Source organism: Podarcis bocagei (assembly GCF_964188305.1).
Source record: "Podarcis bocagei genome assembly, chromosome: 1".
In the NCBI taxonomy this organism is placed as follows: Eukaryota; Metazoa; Chordata; class Lepidosauria; order Squamata; family Lacertidae; genus Podarcis; species Podarcis bocagei.
In genome coordinates this window covers 81741315-81762664 of record NC_138125.1, presented here as the reverse complement: position 1 = coordinate 81762664, position 21350 = coordinate 81741315, and the positions used below count along the sequence as shown (strand labels likewise).

Here is a 21350-nt window from a genome sequence, read left to right as displayed (position 1 = left end):
ATTACAGCAAAGATATTTCCTCCCATTGAAGTATATATATTACACTACCGCCCCTATTCCACAGACCTATAAGGCTAATAGTATACATAAGCCCTTAAAGATCCACCATTATCTTCAGAGTCTGGGAGACACTATTTTAATTTGTTTCTCTCTCTTTTGTTTCTAGTTTATACTGCCAATTTAGCTTTATTTTCCATTATACATAAAAGCCTTCTTACCAATGAGTAGAAGCAGCATAGGTCTCGTTGTCTAGCAACTGGTCATCTTTCATCCAATGGAGGCCAAAATCACAGCTTTTCGTGTAGGGCAGCTGCACAGTGCAGTTCAGTGTAAACTGGCTTCCCAAATCACGTTGCAAAGTCAGATTGCTGGAGGGGTAAAGGAAACGAGGAAGGACACTGCAAATATCTGTTGGGAAAACAGAAACAGTACACCGTAAGAGAGCTTTCCAATGAGAGCACTGAACTTCCAGACTGCATTCTGCAAATCTTATATTGGCTATTTAGGTCTGGCTAACATAACAAAGAAAGTCAAGCTACTCTTGTCCCTGTGACCCTGCACCTAAGCACAATCTCCCTTGCACAGTGGGTTCGCCGACTTAACTAGACAAATTGCTGAGTATAACCTCTCTCTCAAGGCTGGTTCTGCAGTTCTGATTTGACTTGAGAAAACAATGAGAAATTCAGTAAGGACTATAGTGGGAAAGACAGAATGTTCAGGTTATCTGGAAAGCATGTCATGTCCCATAATAGAGAAATGCCCAGGATAAAGGGGTATGCACATCACAGAAGTGCTGAATATGAGATATGGTATTAATTATTAACTTTTGAAGTCCTAGTGCCAGTACTTTAGTTATTCTCACTGCCTGTTCAGAGTCCAGCACAGTGCTGTTCTTCCCCCTCTGTCTTTCATACTGTCAACTCATTCATCCATGCTAAATATTTTCAGCATATGTGAGCATGCGTTTTTTTAATGAAGAACTTTCTGAATCCTATTGCGGAAAATAGGGTGTTTAAGGTGCAAATGTCACATTGCATTAAAAACTAGAATATGTCACAGGTACTTGTCCCTAATTTTCCTTTCCCTTGCATTCCCTTAAATTCTGAAAAGGAGAACTGGGCCATCATGGCCATCATTTTTTAAAATGTAAAGGCTCTCCCTTCTGTAGGTACCTCTGTGTGTATTGGACTCATTTCCAAACTTTACCTTTATTTAAAAGGGAGAACAATACAAAAAATATTCTTTTTAGAGCCCATATCCAGTCCTTAGCCAATTCAGGAGAACTTCCTGAGAAACTAGCAACTACCATCCTTATCTTAAAGAATAAAAAAAATTGAAGAGTACAATCCTATACAAATCTTCTCGGAAATAAGACCTACAGTGCCTAGCAAGCCTGACTTCCAGGTCTCAGGATGTGTGTTTCAGCTCAAATGATGTATGATCTCCCTCTGACCATCTTTAGCTAATTTATGTTTCTAATAGCATAATGAAGTACTCCAAAATGGTGATCCATCCTAGTTTAAGTGCACTATAAAAGATTAAGCAGAGACCAAAACACACTTATCTGTCCCAACAAGTCTGCTAATTTTTTAAATCTTAGCGTATATATTTTTTTAAACCTGCCTTTCCCCATTTCAACTCTGACAATGCAACTAGCAAATGGGGGACGGAGTGAGCTTATCTTGGTAGCTTCAGGTACCTCTCACCACATTTTAGGTACTATCACTTGTTATCACAGCTTTAGAAACATTAAGTCTTTTCTCTCTCTCCTAACCTGCGTCTCCACCACAGTGAAGCCTTCGTCAGGTTTATCTGTTTACACAGTTCTATCGGCCAGTAAAGCGAGATGAGCGCCGAAACCTCAGAGTCATCTGTGACTGGACCAAACAGTCAGGGGTCCCTTTACCTTTATATGTCATCTTAGATATAACATAAAATGCAGAGAGGACTCAGAAAGAGCTCCGTGTCTGCCTTTTTCTCCCAGGTAAAAGAAAGCCCTCTTCAGCAACAGCCACACATACAGTCACAGACATCAACCCGCCAACTTCTGGTTGACAATGCATAATTTGGATCATAGTATTTGATAAATTGGCTCACATCCCCAGGGCTTATCTAATGCCGTAACTTATTTGAGTATGATCAGTACCTTATGTTTAGGTGAAAACGGACAAAATCATGCCCTACATAGTTAGATACTTCACAGCTACTATGTGTCTAATGAGCAACATAGGATCCAGACTTAGGCAGACAAGTGGCCCATCTTGAAACAGTAGCAGTACTGCTTCTCCTGGGATGGGCCCAAGAGGAGACGTCAGTGTTAGGTTAGGGATCCAAAGGCATGTTTGCAAATTCCCACTTCTTTCACTCACCTGCCATGACCAGCCGGACAGTGAAGGAGCTGTTTCTCTGATCGTTCAAGTAGAGCGTGCAGGTATAGTTGCCTGCATCGCTGGCATTTGCGTGCTCAAAGGTGAGGTATGTTGTTGTGTTCTGCAGTGTGCTGTGCAGGTGGCTTAACGCGGTGAAGTTAAGCAGATGACAGTTTTTGCTCCACTGGATGCTAAAGTTTGAGGTAGACTGAAGAAGCTGGAGGCTCTGGTTATCCAAAGGGCAGAACAAATGATTAACCTGTTCTTGCTGGGTCCAAATGGTGTGATCATAGAAGTGATCTGGGTCCACACACGATAAATTAGATGAAACCGTCAGCGAAAAGAATTCTAAATAAAGCAAAGCAGTTAAATTGCAACTACTTCTGTGATGCCTAATCCAACCTACATTTCTACAGCAAGCACAGAATACACAACTCCAACAGCAACCAAGTCATTCATGCCCAACCAGGTCATAGACACTGCCCCCCGGCTGAACTTACTTTTAATATGCATACCATGTGATGGCTCCTGAAAGACTGTTTAAAGTGAATTTACTATAGAGAAGAGAGATAAATATTTATCATCCTGATAACAAGATCAGCTAACTATGTGATTCTAACTAGAACTCTATCTATGCCATAGATTCCTTATTTATAATGAACAGAGAACAAATTGATAATAAGGGCATTAACACAATGATCACATTCAACAACCCTCCTCATAACACACACACCACACACAAAAATGCTAGGAGAGGCAATGCACTGAAGCAAGCACTATAGAAAAAGGAAAGAACAGGGGGGAAACCTAGCCAACCAAATACTGCTAATGTATAAAAAAAGCATTGGTGGTATTCACTGGTCATTTGCACACCTGGAAACTTTTTTTAAAAAGATACTATAATTATAATAAGTGCTTCAGAGCTACAAGTTCAAAGGAAAAGCAATCAACCTTCAAAAAAACCTGTACAACACAGTACATTTTGCTGAGCAAAAAGTTGCATGTCTGTATACTTGTTAGTATTTGATATGAACTGGAACTGGAACAATGAAGTACATGAAATGGATGCACTTGTTTGTCCATGACAGTGAACCTCCACCTTATTTGATACCATTGAGAAATAGATAGAGGTTCTGTATCTTTTCCAGTGCTCAGACATATCCAGTTTAGCTGCTATAAACAAAAGTTGATAAGTCTTTGTAAGAATAATAATCATTTTCAGAAATGTCCAGAAGTACAAAGCATAAATCATGTCTGACTGATCAATACTATTTTGGTGTGGGGTGACTTCCAAGTAAAATTCATTTTGCACACATGGCCATCACATATGATAGTTAAATGACCTAAGTACCATCTATGTACCAGTTCTAAAATAGTCTCCCTCATGTTAGCAGATAAATTTAAATGGGAATTTATTCCACATTGCGCTCTACTTGCCAAGTGATGTAGCACATGGAACATAATTTTCTCATGCAGTTCTCAGTTAAGAGTAACTTATGTATTTGAGACCTTTTTATGTGTTGTTTGTATGCTATTCAAACCCAACTTCAAGGGCTCTGGTTGCCTGTTGATGGACTATTCTGGAGGCACCCAATGGTTCTTGACTACCACTGCTGGTGTAACAGTAGGCATAAATATGCAACTATAGGGAACAGGTGGCGCTGTGATCTAAACCACTGAGCCCCTTGGGCTTGCCAATCGGAAGGTCAGCGGTTTGAGTCCACGCGATGGGGTGAGCTCCCATTGCTCTGTTCCAGCTCCTGACAACCTAGCAGTTCGGAAGTATACCAGTGCAAGTAGACAATTAGGTACTGCTGTGGCAGGAAGGTAAATGGCGGTTCCCTGTGCTATGGCACTCGTCACGGTGTCCTATTGTGCCAGAAGCGGTTTAGTCATGCTGGCCTCATGACCCGGAAAGCTGTCTGTGGACAAACGCCGGTTCCCTAGGCCTGAAGCAAGATGAGCGCCGCACCCCAAAGTTGCCTTTGACTGAACTTAACCATCCAGAGGTCCTTAACCTTTACCTTGCCTAAATACGCAACTCTACTAAAGTTAATGCCACTGCTGGCAGAACGTCAAGTGAGAACTCATATTCAAGTGAGCACTTCCATTATCAAAGGTTTTCACTGTTGGTGGGACAGCAGTCCTATATATACAATGAATTGTTCACAACTATGATGTTCTGGCAGAAATGGCAATAACTTTAGTAGATGCAAACACAGTTGTTAAAGTGCCACTGACTACTGTGATGCTTTGTCCTGAAAACACTCCAAATAAGCATTACGGCATTATCATCATTGTTGCAGCTGTTGTTAAAGTTATATGAATGAAATTTCCCAGGTGGAAACTGAATTGCTTCGTATATGAATGGCTTCTTTTTTTGCTAACACAAAAGTTACATAGGATTGCAGTTCTATACCTTACAAGGGAGTAAAGCCCACTGCTCAGCATCTGAATACATGTAGCCTAATCCTACACATCTTTTATTGCTCTTGTCTGTTCTATCATGACCATAATTATTCTACAAAGAACTGCCAGAGTAGTACTGCCACAGAATTTCATTTCATTATTTCATCCTTCTATCCATAAACTATGAATAAAACAACAACACCCTACTGTGACTGGGCTGGGTCCCTTCAAGTATGCATAATATGTTGCCTTTGTCTGCTAGACAAACATTCCCATACCCGATCAGGAAGAAACTGAAGAAAGAAATGCTGCTCTTTTTGCTTACACACAGGAGCTGTTAAGCACACACCCAACCATCAGATAGTGGGAGGGAGTAAACGGCAGGTATGGATCCCAGCATTAAGATGCAACCAAAGACTTATCTCAGAGGGTGCTAATTCTCATAGGGTCCTTTCACAAATATTTCACATACTGAATGCTGATTTACAAATGGATTGTGTCACAGCAGGATACACTTACCATGCAGCTTAATTCAGGGCTGTTTCCACTATCATCCCACATGCTTTTTGCACAGGTAGTGCTTTTGGTACAAGAATATCACATTTTCTGAGAAGTTACTCAAGCCAGTGCACTGTTGTACTGGTCAAATACAGCATATTTCTGACTCCTGGTCAACAAAAGAGGTTTAAAGACTGTCTTGAGGTAAATCTAAAAAAATGTAGTATAAACACTGACAACTGGGAAACACTGGCCTGTGAGCGCTCCAGTTGGAGAACAGCTTTTACCAAAGGTGTCATGGGCTTTGAAATAAAAAAAATTCTTCCAGTAGCACCTTAAAGACCAACTAAGTTAGTTCTTGGCTAAGTTAATTTTTTTTATTTTGACTATGGCAGACCAACACGGCTACCTATCTACTAATGGGCTTTGAAGACACTCAAACTCAGGAAGCAAGGGAGAAACGTGCTAAGAGGAAGGCATGCTTGGCAAATCCACACCGTGATCAACTCCCGCCTGGAAACCAATGTCCCCACTGTGGAAGGTCGTGTCGATCCAGAATTGGCCTTGACAGTCACTTACGGACTCATTGTTAAAACCGTGTTTATGGAAGATGATCTTACTCAGCTACGAGTGATCGCCAAATATTTCTGACTCCACAATGTATTTATAAATGCTAAAGAGATTGAATCATTTGTGTCAGGGGCACTTTGTGGCTGCAGTTTGCTGCACAGTATCTCCTTCCTGCTTCAGCTCATGGTCTTATGCTGCATTATTTTGCAAGGAATGTTTGTGTGTTCCCTTCACTCAAACATCCTACAATCTTCTTTGTGTTTGCAGGAAGTCTAGAGGAAATGGATGGGATTCACTGGGACTGGAGAGTAAAAATTGGTTTGGAAGTAAGACAACTACTCATTCCATTTTGACCTCTGGTAAACAGGTTCCTGTATTGACTAAAAACCTGCCAAACATGTTTGACCAGCAAAACAGAAGAAGCACACACATAAGGAAATTTCAACTCTCTTCAAAAATTATTATTGTTTCCAGTTTAAATTATCTGAAGTCTCTTTTTTACTTTTGTTTCAATCAGAGGGCAGAGCAGGAGGAGCAGCTTATGCTGGGGCCTGTATGGTATCTGCTTTCACTCAATCTTTGCTGAGAGGTCAGCCCTTTATTCTTAATCCTGTTACTACTGCCACTACTACTACCACTAGTCAGACCTTAGTCCTGGCATGCTTGGCCTGTGAGAAGGGATCTGTTCTAGAGAAATGTACACTCCAGTCCTCACTTCACCACGAAAGCATCCATTTCATGCTGTGTGCTCAAAATGCACATATACAGTATCCCTTTAAATTGAGACTACCTGTCCAAGCATATACATGTATAATAGAGCATTGTATGTTCTGCATCCCAAGACTGGGATATTAGACTTAAAAATACAAAGGCAGTTCCTTCTATCTTCTAGTATGCAACTATGAGATTAAAAACCTGTCCCTTTTATTTTGTAAATGATTCTCAGATATCAATTTGGTATATCAGACAATGTGCAGGAAGCAAAATTACATTATTCATACTGCTATTATGGTCCCAAAGTATATCAAAGATCATGGCCACTATCCACTACACACATAAGCTCTTTTTAAAAAGACTTCAGCACAGCTAACAGGTAGGGGCCCTTGAACCCATATTTATTCCTCTGCTCTTATATTTTGCCTATTTCAGCCAATACACAGATTTCCATTTCTTTTTTGGCATTTACTATTCCTTGTATTTTGCACAAATCAATATTAACTACATTATTCTACATTTCAAAACAAAATGTAATTCTTTCATCCCTTTCATATGTTTAAATATAGCACTCCTTCAACACCAACCATCCCAAATCCTGGGATCAGTCCAAAGTATTGTACACTTTAGGCAGCAGTAGAGAATAGAACAATAGAGTTGGAAGACAGCACAAGGACAATCTACTCCAAGGGTAGGCAAACTAAGCCCCAGGGGCCATATCCGGCCCAATCACCTTCTAAATCCAGCCCGTGGACGGTCTGGGAATCAGCGTGTTTTTACATGAGTAGAATGTGTCCTTTTATTTAAAATGCAGCTCTGGATTATTTGTGGGGCATAGGAATTTGTTCTTTCCTCCAAAAAAAAATATAGTCCGGCTCCCCACAAGGTCTGAGGGACAGTGGACCGGCCCCCTGCTGAAAAAGTTTGCTGACTCCAACCCACTGCAATGCAGGAATCTTTTTGCCCAGTGTGGGGCTTGAATCTATGACACTGAGATTAAAGAGTCTTCTGCTCTATCGACTATTTTCTCACATTTCTGATGAGTTAAAGGGCTTAATCAGATAATCAATACCTTACTGCACTGTAGTAGATATATTTAATTTAAGGAGTAAGGAAACTCATCTGCTAGAACTGTAGTAATCTGGCACCTCACTTTTATGCATCTTATTACTTGGAAGCAAATCCTACCAATTTTGAAACGTACCTCCAAGAAACTGTGCTTAGGATCCAAGCCACAGGCAGCTAACTAAACAAATAATGATAGGGAGAGCCTTTGCTTTTTGCAGGGGCAACCCTATCATTACAGAATGAGGCAATTGTCTCAGGTGGTAATGACGCCACCTTGGATGTTCCCCCTAAGTCTCCTGGCCATTTCTACCCTCCTGTGCCAGTAAGCCTGCTTGTTGCTGGCCTAGTATGGCTATATGTCTCACCTAGTCACTTTCTTTCAACACGTCACAGTACAGGAAAGCCCCAGACTGAAGAAGTATGCATTGCAAAGAGGCAACAAGCATAAGCCACACAGTCCAGAAACTTTAGCACATGCCCATGCAACACATGCTGCTGCACAGCAGCATCTATCCGTGTTGGCAATGACCCAATTAGGGCGAGGAGTAACGAAGTGTTGAAAGACAGAACTCTATGTGCCATATGGCCTGTCCTGGGCATGCTGATGCCTTCAGGTGTGGTGAAGGATGCTGTCTCGTTGCCAGAGTCAGCTTCTGTACATGGAAGGGGAGTGGGGAAGTCATCCTGACCCTCTCAGGCAGCAAAATGCCTCAGGGCAGTTATACCAACCCTAAACATCACCTATTTCATTAACAAATATGGCAGGCTTCAACTTACAAACAACAAAGCGTGCATCCCTGCAAGATGGTAAACGGGTTTCACATCATCATAAAAAGAGTCTGGAAGGGAGAATCAATTATCTCCTTCATTATGTAATTGCCACAATAAACTTAAAACCAGTAACTGCTGTGCAAAATGCTTCCCTGCAAAACTGCACAGAATAATGTGGTTAAAGCAAAACTAAGGTGCAGTGTAAATGGCCTCAAATAATTTTGATTTGTTGTCACACCCCTAGGACTGGTTCAGACATAATGCCCAAGCATGGGTTGGCAGCATAAGTATGAGCCACACAGATCCATTTCCTTCCTCCTTTCTTTATTTTAAACAAACCACAATTTGGCATTTTGTCCCAACCAGGCTTGCACTGGAGTACACATTCAGTCCTGTTTCTATAAGTGAATGTCAGCATGGCTATCCCTTTGCAAAGGCTAACACAAATATAGCGCTAAATGAAAAGAAAACTGTGTAAATGTGTCTGTAAATGGTCTGGGAGGCACTCAAGGGTTCTCCCAGTATACAGAGAAGACACAAAGAAATGTCACAACAAACAGCATACATTGAAGATAAAAAGGTAAAGGTAAAGGTACCCCTGCCCATACGGGCCAGTCTTGCCAGACTCTAGGGTTGTGCGCCCATCTCACTCAAGAGGCCGGGGGCCAGCGCTGTCCGGAGACACTTCCGGGTCACATGGCCAGCGTGACATCGCTGCTCTGGCCGTTTACCTTCCCGCTTGTAAGCGGTCCCTATTTATCTACTTGCACCAGGGGGTGCTTTCGAACTGCTAGGTTGGCAGGCGCTAGGACCGAGCAACGGGAGTGCACCCTGCCGCGGGGATTCGAACTGCCGACCTTTCGATCTGCAAGCCCTAGGCACTGAGACTTTTACCCACAGTGCCACCCGCGTCCCTTTGAAGATACTGACACCTATTACTGGCTGAGCAAACTCCCAAGCTCACTCTCTCACTCCCCCCACCATGACACACACATTTTCTAGCCAGTTTGCTTCTTTGCAAGGTGTGGTCAATTTATACAAAAGCATTATCAATAAAAGCAGATTAGGTTGGTCTGTTGCAACAGCAATAACTGAAAAGGCACCTCTATGTAAAACTCAAAGATTATGGCTTATTTATTGGTCCTACAGACAGGAATGTTATCGTATTGACTTTGCCAGTGCTTTTCCCAGGATCACAGCAGGCACACACAAACCCATATAACTGGGAGGGGCAGAGAAAGATAAGGATTATCTCAATTTCTAACCAACTTATAGCTTTAAGACTCCCTCTATGAGGCAGAAAATTAAAATAGCCATTGTTTTAAGAGGTTAGACCAAGGCAATATTGTATCTTTTATCCTCTTGGGCAACATGTATAAAGATTTCTGCACTACTCATGATGGATACTCAGGGAATTTAAGAGACAAATCATATTTCAGAAGAAGAAAAATGCCTCTAAAAACATCAAAATGTTGCACCCCACATCATCTTATGTTGTAGTTTCAATTAGGCAAGCATAAATTGCCTAAGGGTGCCTCCAGACAGTCACTATTTTGCAAGTGGGATTCAAGAGCACATCGGAAACTTAGGTCTGAGCCATTAAATTGGATTGAAAGGCTCTGTTGCACTAGCTCAACAAATCCACTTTAAAAAAGAATCAGGCTTTCTGCGGTTTGGAAAGTCATGGGGAAATGCACTGGAAGTATGGGATAAATGAATGAATAACAGAAAGGGGTATTATTATTATTATGCTGTGTATTTTGTGTTTTTATGTTGTAAGCTGGCCTATTGTCTTTGGATGAAGAGTAGTATATAAATTTAAAAAATAATAGTAAACTAGGTCTGTTGGCAGACTGTGTTACAAAGATGTCTGCAAATGTGATATGAAGGCTGGCAACATTAACCCCACCATGTGGGAACCCTTTGCAGGCAATCACAGTGTCTGGAGACAGTCAGTCAGTAACCAGAGGAATGACCACAGTATGAGCACAGAATGTATGAGCACAGAAAAAAGAAACACCATGGTGTAACTTTAGCAGCAAAACCAGATGCCTTCTTCTGCTCCACCTGCAAGAAAACATATCTCTCCTGTATATGTTTCTGGAACCACTGCAGACACTGTAACTCTCCAACAGCTTGACTTCACTCCCAAAGGCACACTCGTCTATTGTCTCCCAAGACAGACGGATACCAACACAACCCTACTTAAGCATACAACTTAATAAGAGATGCAGGTTGTGTCCCCATTGTCAATCGATGGAAATGGAAGGTTAGCATCCTTACCTTTGTAGTAGGATGTGTTACGAAAGAGTACTTCATCTCTGTACTAACAAAGCTATTTTACCAATACATAGGGATAGCAAGTTAAATCTAGAAGGATCACAGTAGAGTTTCTTCATCGTGCACTGCCTGATCATTTTGTGAGCCACATCAAAAATAAATCATAAGGAAGTAAAAATCTTGTATGCAGATATCTGTGACACTGAGATAAATCTGCTCACTTCCTACAACGACAGTTCAACTATTTATTTATATGGTCATTTGAAAACACTAATTATGGGAATAAATGTGTCAGTTCCATGTATGGCTAACCTAGTGTTTCATTGCCCCACCACATACTAAATTTAACCCCATAGTAATCAGCTGTGGCACAAACATCACAGTGGCAAAGGCAGAATGAGTCTATGGCACTTCTGGACTAGAAGCTAAGGATTTATAGGCCCGACTAAGGCAAAATCAAATGTATATTCTTGCCTGTCTCTTCAGCACTGCAATGACACCTACTCCAGAGATTAGAAGACTAGAGCAGTGTTTCCCAACCGGTGTTCCGCGGCACACGAGTGTGCCGTGAGACATCGGCTGGTGTGCCGCGAGATGCCTGGAGGGAGGCGGGCGAGTCGGGCGGCGAGAGGCGGGGCGGCGGCGGCGAGGAGAGGCCGCGCCTCCTGCTGCTGCCTGGCGCTCCTCCTCGCAGCCGGCAGCGCTGCCTGGGCGCCTCCGCGCGACTCTGCCTCGCTGGGTTTGGTCTCCCAGCAGAGACGGGTCACACGCGCACCTCCCTCCCTCCCTCAGCCTGCGCGGAGGAAGAGCCAGAGAGAGGCATCGCTCCTGCGCGGCGGGAGAGGGAGCAGCCGGAGCAATGCCCCTTGAAATCTTCGCCCTGCCTTCTTCTGGAGCGACGGAGAGCCTCTTAAAACTCGTCCGTCCGCTTCTCTCCCTGCCAAGAGGCGTCCAGCAAGCCGGCTTTGCCAGCGGAGCCAGCCTTGGAACAGACCCATCCGTCAAGCGGGGATTGTGCGTCCTCCTGGACAGAGTGTAAGCAACCGGGTTTAATTTGGGTTACGCGGAACTCCAGCGCTCAGGGCGGGAGTTTAGGAAATCCAATCGGGTGGCGCCGCTCTTCCTTGGGACCCCATGGGGAAACACTGGGGACCTACGCAAACGGGTCTACACGTCTCTCTGCCCCCCCCCTTTAACCTTTAGCTTCAAAGCCAGAGCAAACCGAGGCTAAATCCGTATTTACATAGGATAGCATAGAATACTTAATACTGAACCAGTGGTCCATCTCACTCAGGATTGCCTACACGGACCGGCAGCTGCTCTCCAGGGTTGCAGGCAGGCTCCGCGGATTGAACCAGCGACCTTTTGCGTGAAAAGCAGGCGCTTTGCACCCGAGCGAGGGACTGAGGGGGGAGGGAAAAAACTTTCACTTTCGTGTGTCCCTCCCGGCGTGACGCTGCGCGCTGACGTCACGGGGCGGGGCTTTAATGGTGGTGTGCCGCGAGATTTTTTTTCAGTAAACAGGTGTGCCGTTGCCCAAAAAAGTTTGGGAAACACTGGACTAGAGGGAAAGCCACTGGTAGCCTAACACACACAGTTTGCACAGGTACTGTAATGCAATATAGAGTAGCACACTCACATATTTTGAAGATCCCTACAAGTTGGCCATTACTAATTAATTTCTTTTTAAAAAACTGTATTCCACTTCCTTCTACATATGTCCAAGGCAGCCAAGAGTAATGCAAATGAAAAACAGAAAACAAATAAACACCACATAGCTGGTCAGCATATAAACTTAGGATTTGATCAGCCAATAGGAAGACTATGTTGCTGTACTAAGCCACCCCTTAGAATGCAACTGACTAGCCAGCATCCTGTGTTCCCAGAGAAGAATAGCCCATTTTTTTCTCCAAAGTTCCACTGGCTGCAGGGCCAGCATGGGCAGAGGCCAGAGTAAGACTGGATTATATAGGTCAGAAGAACAGTGGATGCACTTTTCATTCTCTCCTAAAGCTCCATGCACCCCCACAGCAAATGTTAAGCAGAAGGCAAAGAGAATGATGGATAGACAAATGTTGACTACTGAAATAATAATAATAATAAGCCCTCACAGGGCAGAAGCCAGCCATATCAAGCATCAGTGAGCTGATGTGAAGCCTACAGGAACCTGGCAATGTGTGTCATGGGAAAATGGAATTCAATGAGGCCTCAAGAACAAATGGAAAACATAGGACACCCCTATGATCAGATAGCAAGTGTTAAATACAAACGCACGCACACAAATCTCACTGACCAAAAAAACAACAATGGAAAACTAATTTCAAATTGGGAAGCAAGGCCTAGGAAAGGCCACTGTGCCAAACAGAAACAACAATGGAAATAGGCCTGCCATGTAAGAAGTTTCAAATCTTCTCTCAAAATACTCATATTGTCTCATAAATAAAGTGTGTCTCCTCCAGAAAGAGATATCCAAACACAGAAGAGAGATTAGTGGTTGAAGCACAAGTGACTGTAAAGGCAGGAGGCCTGATCAGGTCAAGCAAGAAGGGCACAGAGAAGAAAAAACAGTGGGGCAGACTGCCTTAATTGCTAAGTACCACAAGCCTACATATATTCATAAAACACACAAACCACACCAGGACAACTTTTTCTTTTAGTCTCACCTTGTAAAGCTGCTGTCCTTTCCTGCTCACTCCTTGTGGCAAGGCAGAAAGCCAAGAGCACAGATGGCACAGGCAGAAGAGAGAGCAATTTCACAGTCATTTTAGCTAATTCACAAGCAGCATCCTACAAAATGGAAAAGCACAGGGGAAATAATTACCTTTATGGACTTCCCTCTTTGAGATTCAGGCAGCCACCTTCAAATCCTGAGACTCCTTGTGTGTCCTTGCTGTGCACTCCCTGATCGTAGCCATGTTAATCACATGACTGGCCAACAGACTGGCTTTGCCAGTTAAGTATCTCCCTCTGCTTTTTTTTGTTTGTTCATTCCATGTCCTCCTTAAATGACTTGTTCTATTCTCCACCCCCAATCACAATCTTCCAGGCCTGCACTCGGGACAGCCAGTTCCTCCCACCTGCTATCATTGCTCCACCCACCTTTCCACCTGCATACAAGGAGAAAATGAAACCTGGACTCTTAAAATCAACAAACCCACCCAGCGTGTTGGCAGCAAAACAGCCGACCAAGAGTTTGCTCAGTAAAGAGCCAGGAGGCAGGTTGCTCAAAAGCTCTGCAGCTGTGAGGATAGCCGCTCTATGGCACTAAGCCAGCCGGTTATCCTGGATCCTGGCAAAGACTGCTGTGGACTATAAACATGAAAATGCCCCAAGGAGTAAACAAGAACCCCCCTAAGGAGTAAACAAGGAAAATACACCAAGGAGGCCTGCTTTCAGGCAAAGGGAAAATGTTAGATCTCAAGACAAGACCAAACCTGACAGCTACACCATGTGTGTAAGTTCTATTACTGAACTGAAAAACAATACTAGTAGAGCTGAATTCTCTTTTTTAATCTGTAAAAGATGTGCTGCTGTTTTCTTTTTAAATGTAGCATAAAATACACACTCAGGGCTACTCATAATTCTGATCATGAAGTGCAGCTAATATACAGTTCAGATGTGAAAGAAAATGCATAAAAGAGGAACAACTCTCCAATTACAGAGAAGCTTTCAGAAACCTAAACATGAAACATGGAATAACCACTAGGCTCCCCAAAGTTGTATTCAGAATCATTACCTGATCAAAGCTGCTGTCCCATATAAGCAAGTAATCCTTAACCACAATGACTATATGAATGGCAGGCAAGTTTTTAGTGTGTAACAGTAAGAGGTACCTGATCTATGTCAAGCACCATATTTTTCGCTCTATAAGACGCACCAGACCACAAGACGCACCTAGTTTTTGGAGGAGGAAAACAAGAAAAAAAATATTCTGAATCTCAGAAGCCAGAACAGCAAGAGGGATGGCTGTGCAGTGAAAGCAGCAATCCCTCTTGTTGTTCTGGCTTCTGGGATAGCTGTGCAGCCTGCATTCGCTCCATAAGATGCACACACATTTCCCCTTACTTTTTAGGAGGGAAAAAGTGAGTCTTACAGAGCAAAAAATACGGTAACTTCCAAAAGAGACAAAAATGGCTTAATACATTTTCCAAGAACAGAAAATGCAAATGACAAATCCATACAATGGTGGTAACAATATAATACTAAACTAAATAGCTGACACATTACAGCCCTTTGTTTATGGCATTTGCATATCACCCTTCACACACAGGGCAAGAATGCTCACAAACAGGAAATACTGTATATCAAGTATTGCCATAAAAGTCTTGTTTTGCAGACACGTGGATTTTAGTACAAAATTCTACTCATGCACACATTTCTTTCACCATCCTCTCAGATACCACAGGCACTATCACCTGAGGCACACCAGCTTGCCCTGATAGATGGGGACAGGCCTTGAACAGAATTGCTGTGCTCCAAGTAGGGCAACATTTACAAAGCAGACACCCACTGTTTGGGGTTCCATCCACTGCATTTCCTGTTCCCTTTCCTCTGTCCCATCTGCTCTGTGTTGCCCATGGGCATGGGTACTAGTATGAGATGGAGCGTGTGGCAGTTTCCAGTTTTATCACTGCACAACTGGTGTCTTTGCCTATGCCCTAGGAAGGCTCTGAATTACAGGCTCTGTCATCCAATTTTCATTTTTAAATTAGTTATATATAATTTACATAGTACTTTCAACATGCAAAGTGCTTTACAGTAATGGTCACATTTGGCTAATTTATATGGTTTGTGGTCACAACACTGGTAACAGTACTAAGGCGGGAGGTCTCCTGATTCAAGGATTTTGCAGAGTGGCATCACACTCCTCCACACTCCACATATCTGACTTTTGCAAGACCTCACACAGAGCAACTCCAGAGTGTTGTGTTGGTACATCCTGAGTATTTTGCTGCACTGCACTGATGCTATAATTGCTGCACAATTATGACCCAGCATGGTACTCCTTGTGATTCCTAGTTGCCTTCCACGGGAGACAACAAGATCAGGTTTTTGCTCTGAATACTGTGTTTCTCATTTAGTGCAATGGGAAGAGCAATATTCAGTCTAACTAACTACATCTGAAAAGCAGCTTGATGGTAGAGTACAAGCCTTACAAGCTTGAGCAGAATGGGGAGATATTTTATTATGGTTTATACATTTTGGCCCAAATGTTTTGTAACCTAAGTATATTGGCCCATAAAATCTGGTTCTTCAAGTCACAAAAATTATTTTCATCTGTTCTGTCCATGTGATGCTGTAGCATTGTCCCCAAGAAGCTCAAAATGATGCATTTCAGGGAACATCAGAGATGCATAGCTTATTAGTTATAATGTATCTTGAATTCTTAACAAATGTTGCTTTAATTTGCCTGGACAGTCCAAAGCAATCATGAAATTAGGGTAGAATCTTACCAACAGATTATAGACTTCTCCCTTACGCATCTCGCTTCATTCTTTTCTGAACAGCTGCAGAGAAACCTGTTGCCCTAGAAACCAAGCCGTCAGTATCCCCAGTATCCCCAGCAATCAATCATCTTCCAAACATGTCCACTTCCTTCCAGTTATTCATTTTGTAGCTAATAAATTAAAATTTAGTTTTACAACAACAGCTTCTGTATAAAATGCCCAAGATATCCAATATGATCTAGTAATCATATTCTATTTTAGGATTTTTTTAAAGCTCAGAAGCAACAGTATAGTCGTCTAACAAAAAACTAATCACACCCAGCCAAAGTTAAGCACATCTGAGTCCCATTAGTTTCAATAAGGAACAAAGGGTTCATGTGGCAAGCCTAAATGTATACTCAGCACTGTCCCACCAAGTATAAGGAGGTCCTAGCTGCAATCATCTGTGCACTTACCAGGAATTAAGCCCCACTGAGCAAAGTTACTTGCTTCTGAGTATATGTGTAAGTTTGTGTTGTTAAAAACGTCTCAAACATTGGCTAGACTGTGCGCCTACACTTTTTTAATGAACCCAAATTAAAATAAGAAAACTGAATCTGTGGCTGTAGTCGTAAATACTGTTGCCTGGATCACTAAAATCAATTTGACTTGCTTAAATGGTTTTAAGACGGAAATGTTAAGTTCCTGTTCCCCACCCCACCCTTTACCTCAGTAGATCTTATGCCTGTTTACTCAAAAGCAGCAAGTCCTACTGTGCTCAATAGTAAGTAAGTATGCATACGATTTTATCCAAAGCCTATATTCCTATGTTGACTTCCTTAGGAGTAAGCCCCATTCAACTTTGCACTAATGACTTCCAGGTAAACTGGATCAAGCTATAGGTCTTTTAGTTAGGGGAGTTCATGTTCTGTTTAGGTGTCCCAAGCCTTTTTCAAATAAAAATATGGATTATCTCAACACATCGCTAGGCAAACCCCCAAACCACACACTTTGCCCCAAGGTAAGATAACAGGGGACTACTTCTACACCAAAGAATTTCAAGCTGCAAATTTAACTTCAACCTCAATTCCTAACATGGGCAAACATAATCACTGCTGAGGAATACCTGCAAAATAACGCTAAAATTGTGTTACAAAAAGGAAGGACGGATTAATGTTTACTAAAGGCAGCAATCCCATTTTCACTGTATGTCCCAATATACTGCTTTTGTACTGCACGAAGGCACAGCCCAAGGAACCAGAAGCTGCTACCTCTCCCGCAGTAATAGTCTCACGTTGCCTAAGCTCCACTCTTGGAGGCCTTAAGAAGAAGAAAAAAGCCTTTTTTCTTATCACCATCATGACACGTGCGTGTTTCTCTCTTCCTGGCCTAGTACAGAGAAGACCCAGCACGCGAGACTCCAACGAATAAAAGAAGCAACACCAACCTCTAACTCAAGAAGCCATGGCCCAGTTGCACCCCAAAAAACCCTCTTGCGCGAAGATAACAATTTTAGCAGCTGAGGGGACAAGGAGGCGTCTTCATAACTAACCCTCTTCCCTGTTGCCATGGGAACCCACAACCTGCGCTCAGGTAGGCAAAGGGCGGCGCCTCACACCTCTCTTCGCAGAGGAATTCTGGGTAGTGTAGTGCAGCAGCTTCCTCGCTGCTAAGTTCCTTTCGTGAGAAAATACTACGTCTCCCAGCATGCAACTGGCTACCTCTGCCTTAGGCCCCACACACCTGTGCAGGCAAGTTGTTTACACTCTTCAGCGTAGACGGATCGAAGCAAGAGGGTAGATAGGTGGCTTGGAAAATATATAACTTCAACATGCTAACTTTTTGCTTAGTCAGCAGGCTTGGAAAAAGTTGTTGTTCAGAGCCAGCACTTCAGGCGGTTGCACTAGGGCGGAATGGGTCGCTTTGCGGCTGTTCCTTTTCGTAGTCCATTAGGCGCCAGCTGGGAGTCCCAGGAATGCGGACAAAATGTCTTGCTTAAGTAAGTTTGTGTATCAGACCTGCATATTGGTAATGTTGTTGGCGACTTCCTTTCATAGGTCCATTAAAACTATCGATCTAGATAGATACTGATGTAAACTGTGCCGCAAACAAGAAACGGAGATAGACCTGGTTAATATATACCTGGTACTCTCAACTTCTTGTTTATAACAATATATACAGAGGAGAATAGAGAAAAGGACCGGCATCAGCTTCCCCCTGCTGTTACAGCATTTTCAGCCTTTTTTCTCCTAACTAAGATGCTTCTTAGGCTAGGTTTGGATGCTGCTGGTTCTCTTCCTTTTCCAAGAGATGTGCAGGGAGTTTCCTGCAACCTTTTCTCTTATATACCGGTAATCTTATGAAAACTGTGCTTTGAATTCTCAATGTGGTTTACATGAAGCCCCATGAAACAAAGTGGATGTAGTTCGCTAAAAATAATATTCTCCGTTTCAGGGTACATTTAAGGAACATAGTGGATTTCCAGACAGGGACCTTATATTGCAAACAGGTCATCAAGTCCAGTTTTTCCTGTGTGCATTTTTGGCATGTTAGCCTCTACACATTTCCTTTATTTATTGCTGTTCTGCTGCTTGCTGAGCTTTGTAGAATGATTTGGTATGTTTCAGTTACGCTGCCTTGTCTATCTGTTTTCCTTATTAATGAATTTGAATGTATTTGGGCTGTTTTTCTGCCCCTTTCCTCAGTTTCCAGAACTTTTTTTTTCTGTGCTGGGCACGTGTCCAGCTATTTCTATACCTGTTTGTGTACAACTTAAACAAAAAAAAACCTTTACCCGTGCACGTCAAAGTGCAAGTAGATAAATAGGTACCGCTCCGGCGGGAAGGTAAACAGCGTTTCCGTGCACTGCTCTGGTTTGCCAGAAGCGACTTGGTCATGCTGGCCACATGACCCGGAAGCTGTACGCCAGCTCCCTCGGCCAATAAAGCGAGATGAGCACCACAACCCCAGAGTCGGCCACGACTGGACCTAATGGTAAGGGGTCCCTTTACCTTTACCTTTACCTTTACAATTAAGAGCAACACAAATAAGCTTTAAGATAATTTTAATTTTAAGTAGAAATTTCATTTCCTTTTATGTTTGTGTATCTCATTGTACTGGCAATGGCCTATGGCTGCAGGCTGTAAATATTGACCATAGCAATTCAATCCCCCTGGTACTCCAGCACATGTTGTAATCACTGGGGGGGGGGTACTGGAGCGATACCAGCCTATATCCCCCCGTTATTACATCACTAGTAGTGATCACATTAACCAGAGTGTCAGATTTGCACTGCGGAGACCCATTTTCAAATTCTGCCAGCCAAGAAGCTCACTAGGTGATCTTGGGCTAGTCATTAGTGTTACGTATGTCACAGGATTTTTGTGAGGTTAAAGGAGAGGGGTATTTATGCCACCTTCAGTTCCTTGAAGGAAAGATGAAAAATAAACATATGTATATTGTGCAGATTTATGTTAAAGATTCTGAACTGTGTATTAGTCAAATTGAGACTGAGGACAATATGCAGATCACTTCATATTTGGGAAGAAGAGACCCCATATAGCTAATGACTGAAAGGTAACCTACTTAATGGGATTATTAGTGCTCTCTGGCTGTCTTGAGAGAGAAAACATTGAGCAGCATTAAAGTAGAAAAGGAAGTAATAGCAGACATTAGACAAGCTTTGGAAAGTATTAATGATGTGTGTAATTTCACTTTCCTGCTTCTTCACTCCTGAGCATAAATAAATGACTGTAAGTTACAATAATGAGCACATCAGACTAATCCTGTGTATGAGAATTTACTGCAACACTAAAAGCCTTGTCTTCTAAAATAAACCCCTTTTTATCATGTAAGCTTCCAGTACTATAAAGAGCATTAAGAGGCACAAAGTAGTGAGTGTCTCTCCATGGCAATTCAGATGCAGGTGCCAGGATGTTCCTTCTGCTGAACGTGCTATAATAAAATTCTGTCTGTATTGGATGGATCCTTTAATAGGAATTGCCATACTAACCCGGACGTGATTAGGACAAACCTCCGCTCCATTCATTCCACACAGACTAGATGTCAAACTCTGAATATTAAACAGCACACTGTTTAATGCTAGGGTCTCACCCACTTGGCATAATAGCTTTAATTCAAATTGGAAAGCAAATGATGTGAAGGCAAAACACCCTGAGATCTATTATATCAGGACAGAAAAGAAAACACTTTTGACATATTTTGCTATAATTCTTAACTTTTTTCTTTTTTAAGGAAGAACCTCAGCTCCTGGAATGTGAGTATGAATAATAACACTTTTCAGTTTGAAACATTTTTACTTTTGTGTAATTTACTTCAGTTGATGAAGTTTTATTCTCAGTAATAGAACTGAGATCTCATTATGTATTTCCAAATATTTTAAAATATTTGTGCCAATAAAATATAGGAAATTATATATTTTAAAAAGGACAGCAATAAGATCTAGCAATGTTTATTAGCCTAGTTCCACTACCAGCTGCTTGTACAATAAGGGCTTTCCTTTCCTTTCAAAAAGTTCAACCGAGAAGCATCGCTGCAATTCTTCTAGGTACATTTCTTATCACTGTCCCTATCCACAGATGCTGCTACTGGAAATTCAGAGCAGATGTATGTTCCTTATATCTCTGAAATTAGCATTATCACATATGCAGACAAGCATGATGGTTAACCTTTTAAGATAGGGGTGGCTAACCTGTAGTCCTGCACAAAGTGGTGGACTCCACCTCTCATCAGCCCCAGCCAGCATAGATGATGTGTGTAGGCTGGAGGACCACAGGCTAGCCACCACTGCTTTAAATGTTCCTGTGTCACAATACCCAATTACAAGTTGCTAGGTAGCTAACATATCTAGTAATAATGATTTACCCTTCTATAGTGATAGAACAAAGCATTAGCACTGAGTGTTCGATAATATTGAGGTGATCCACTAAAGTTTAGTGACTCAACAGAGATGTTAACAACGGGTTCAGCACTCCTTTAGTTATAGGTAATGCATGCCAGGTGACTTCCCAAGCCTACACCTGTGCCTCCCAGAATATATCACTGAAGCAGCAGTAAGCTTAACCTGGTGTCCAAAAGATGTTGATGTCAGCATCAGGTGAACCTCGGGCCACAGCTGGAAAGAATGTCCCCCTTTTTGCCAGCTTCAGAAATTCTCTTAGAGAGGGAGGACCTGGAGAAGGACCTCAAATAATGAACACAAGATGTGAGTATGTTCAAATCTGGA

General features: G+C 42.4%; 1 protein-coding gene across 7 annotated transcripts in view; it reads right to left on the bottom strand.

The window, feature by feature from the left end:
- The window catches only part of SIGIRR (single Ig and TIR domain containing), a 37147-nt gene extending 16048 nt beyond the window's left edge, over positions 1-21099 (bottom strand). The window contains exons 1-5 of one of the 7 annotated variants that reach the window (XM_081212347.1): positions 17553-17696; positions 16133-16206; positions 13343-13466; positions 2370-2717; positions 219-408 (exon numbers count right to left, since the gene is read on the bottom strand). In XM_081212347.1, coding sequence (XP_081068473.1) covers positions 219-408; positions 2370-2717; positions 13343-13466; positions 16133-16162 — 692 coding nt within the window. In that variant the 5' untranslated portion in view covers positions 16163-16206; positions 17553-17696. Of the gene's footprint in view, positions 1-218; positions 409-2369; positions 2718-13342; positions 13467-16132; positions 16297-17552; positions 17736-17848; positions 18081-20816 lie in introns of those variants that run through there. The other 6 variants (XM_081212348.1, XM_081212346.1, XM_081212345.1 and 3 more) reach the window with 6 other exon arrangements.
- Between the last annotated feature and the right edge of the window lie 251 nt (positions 21100-21350).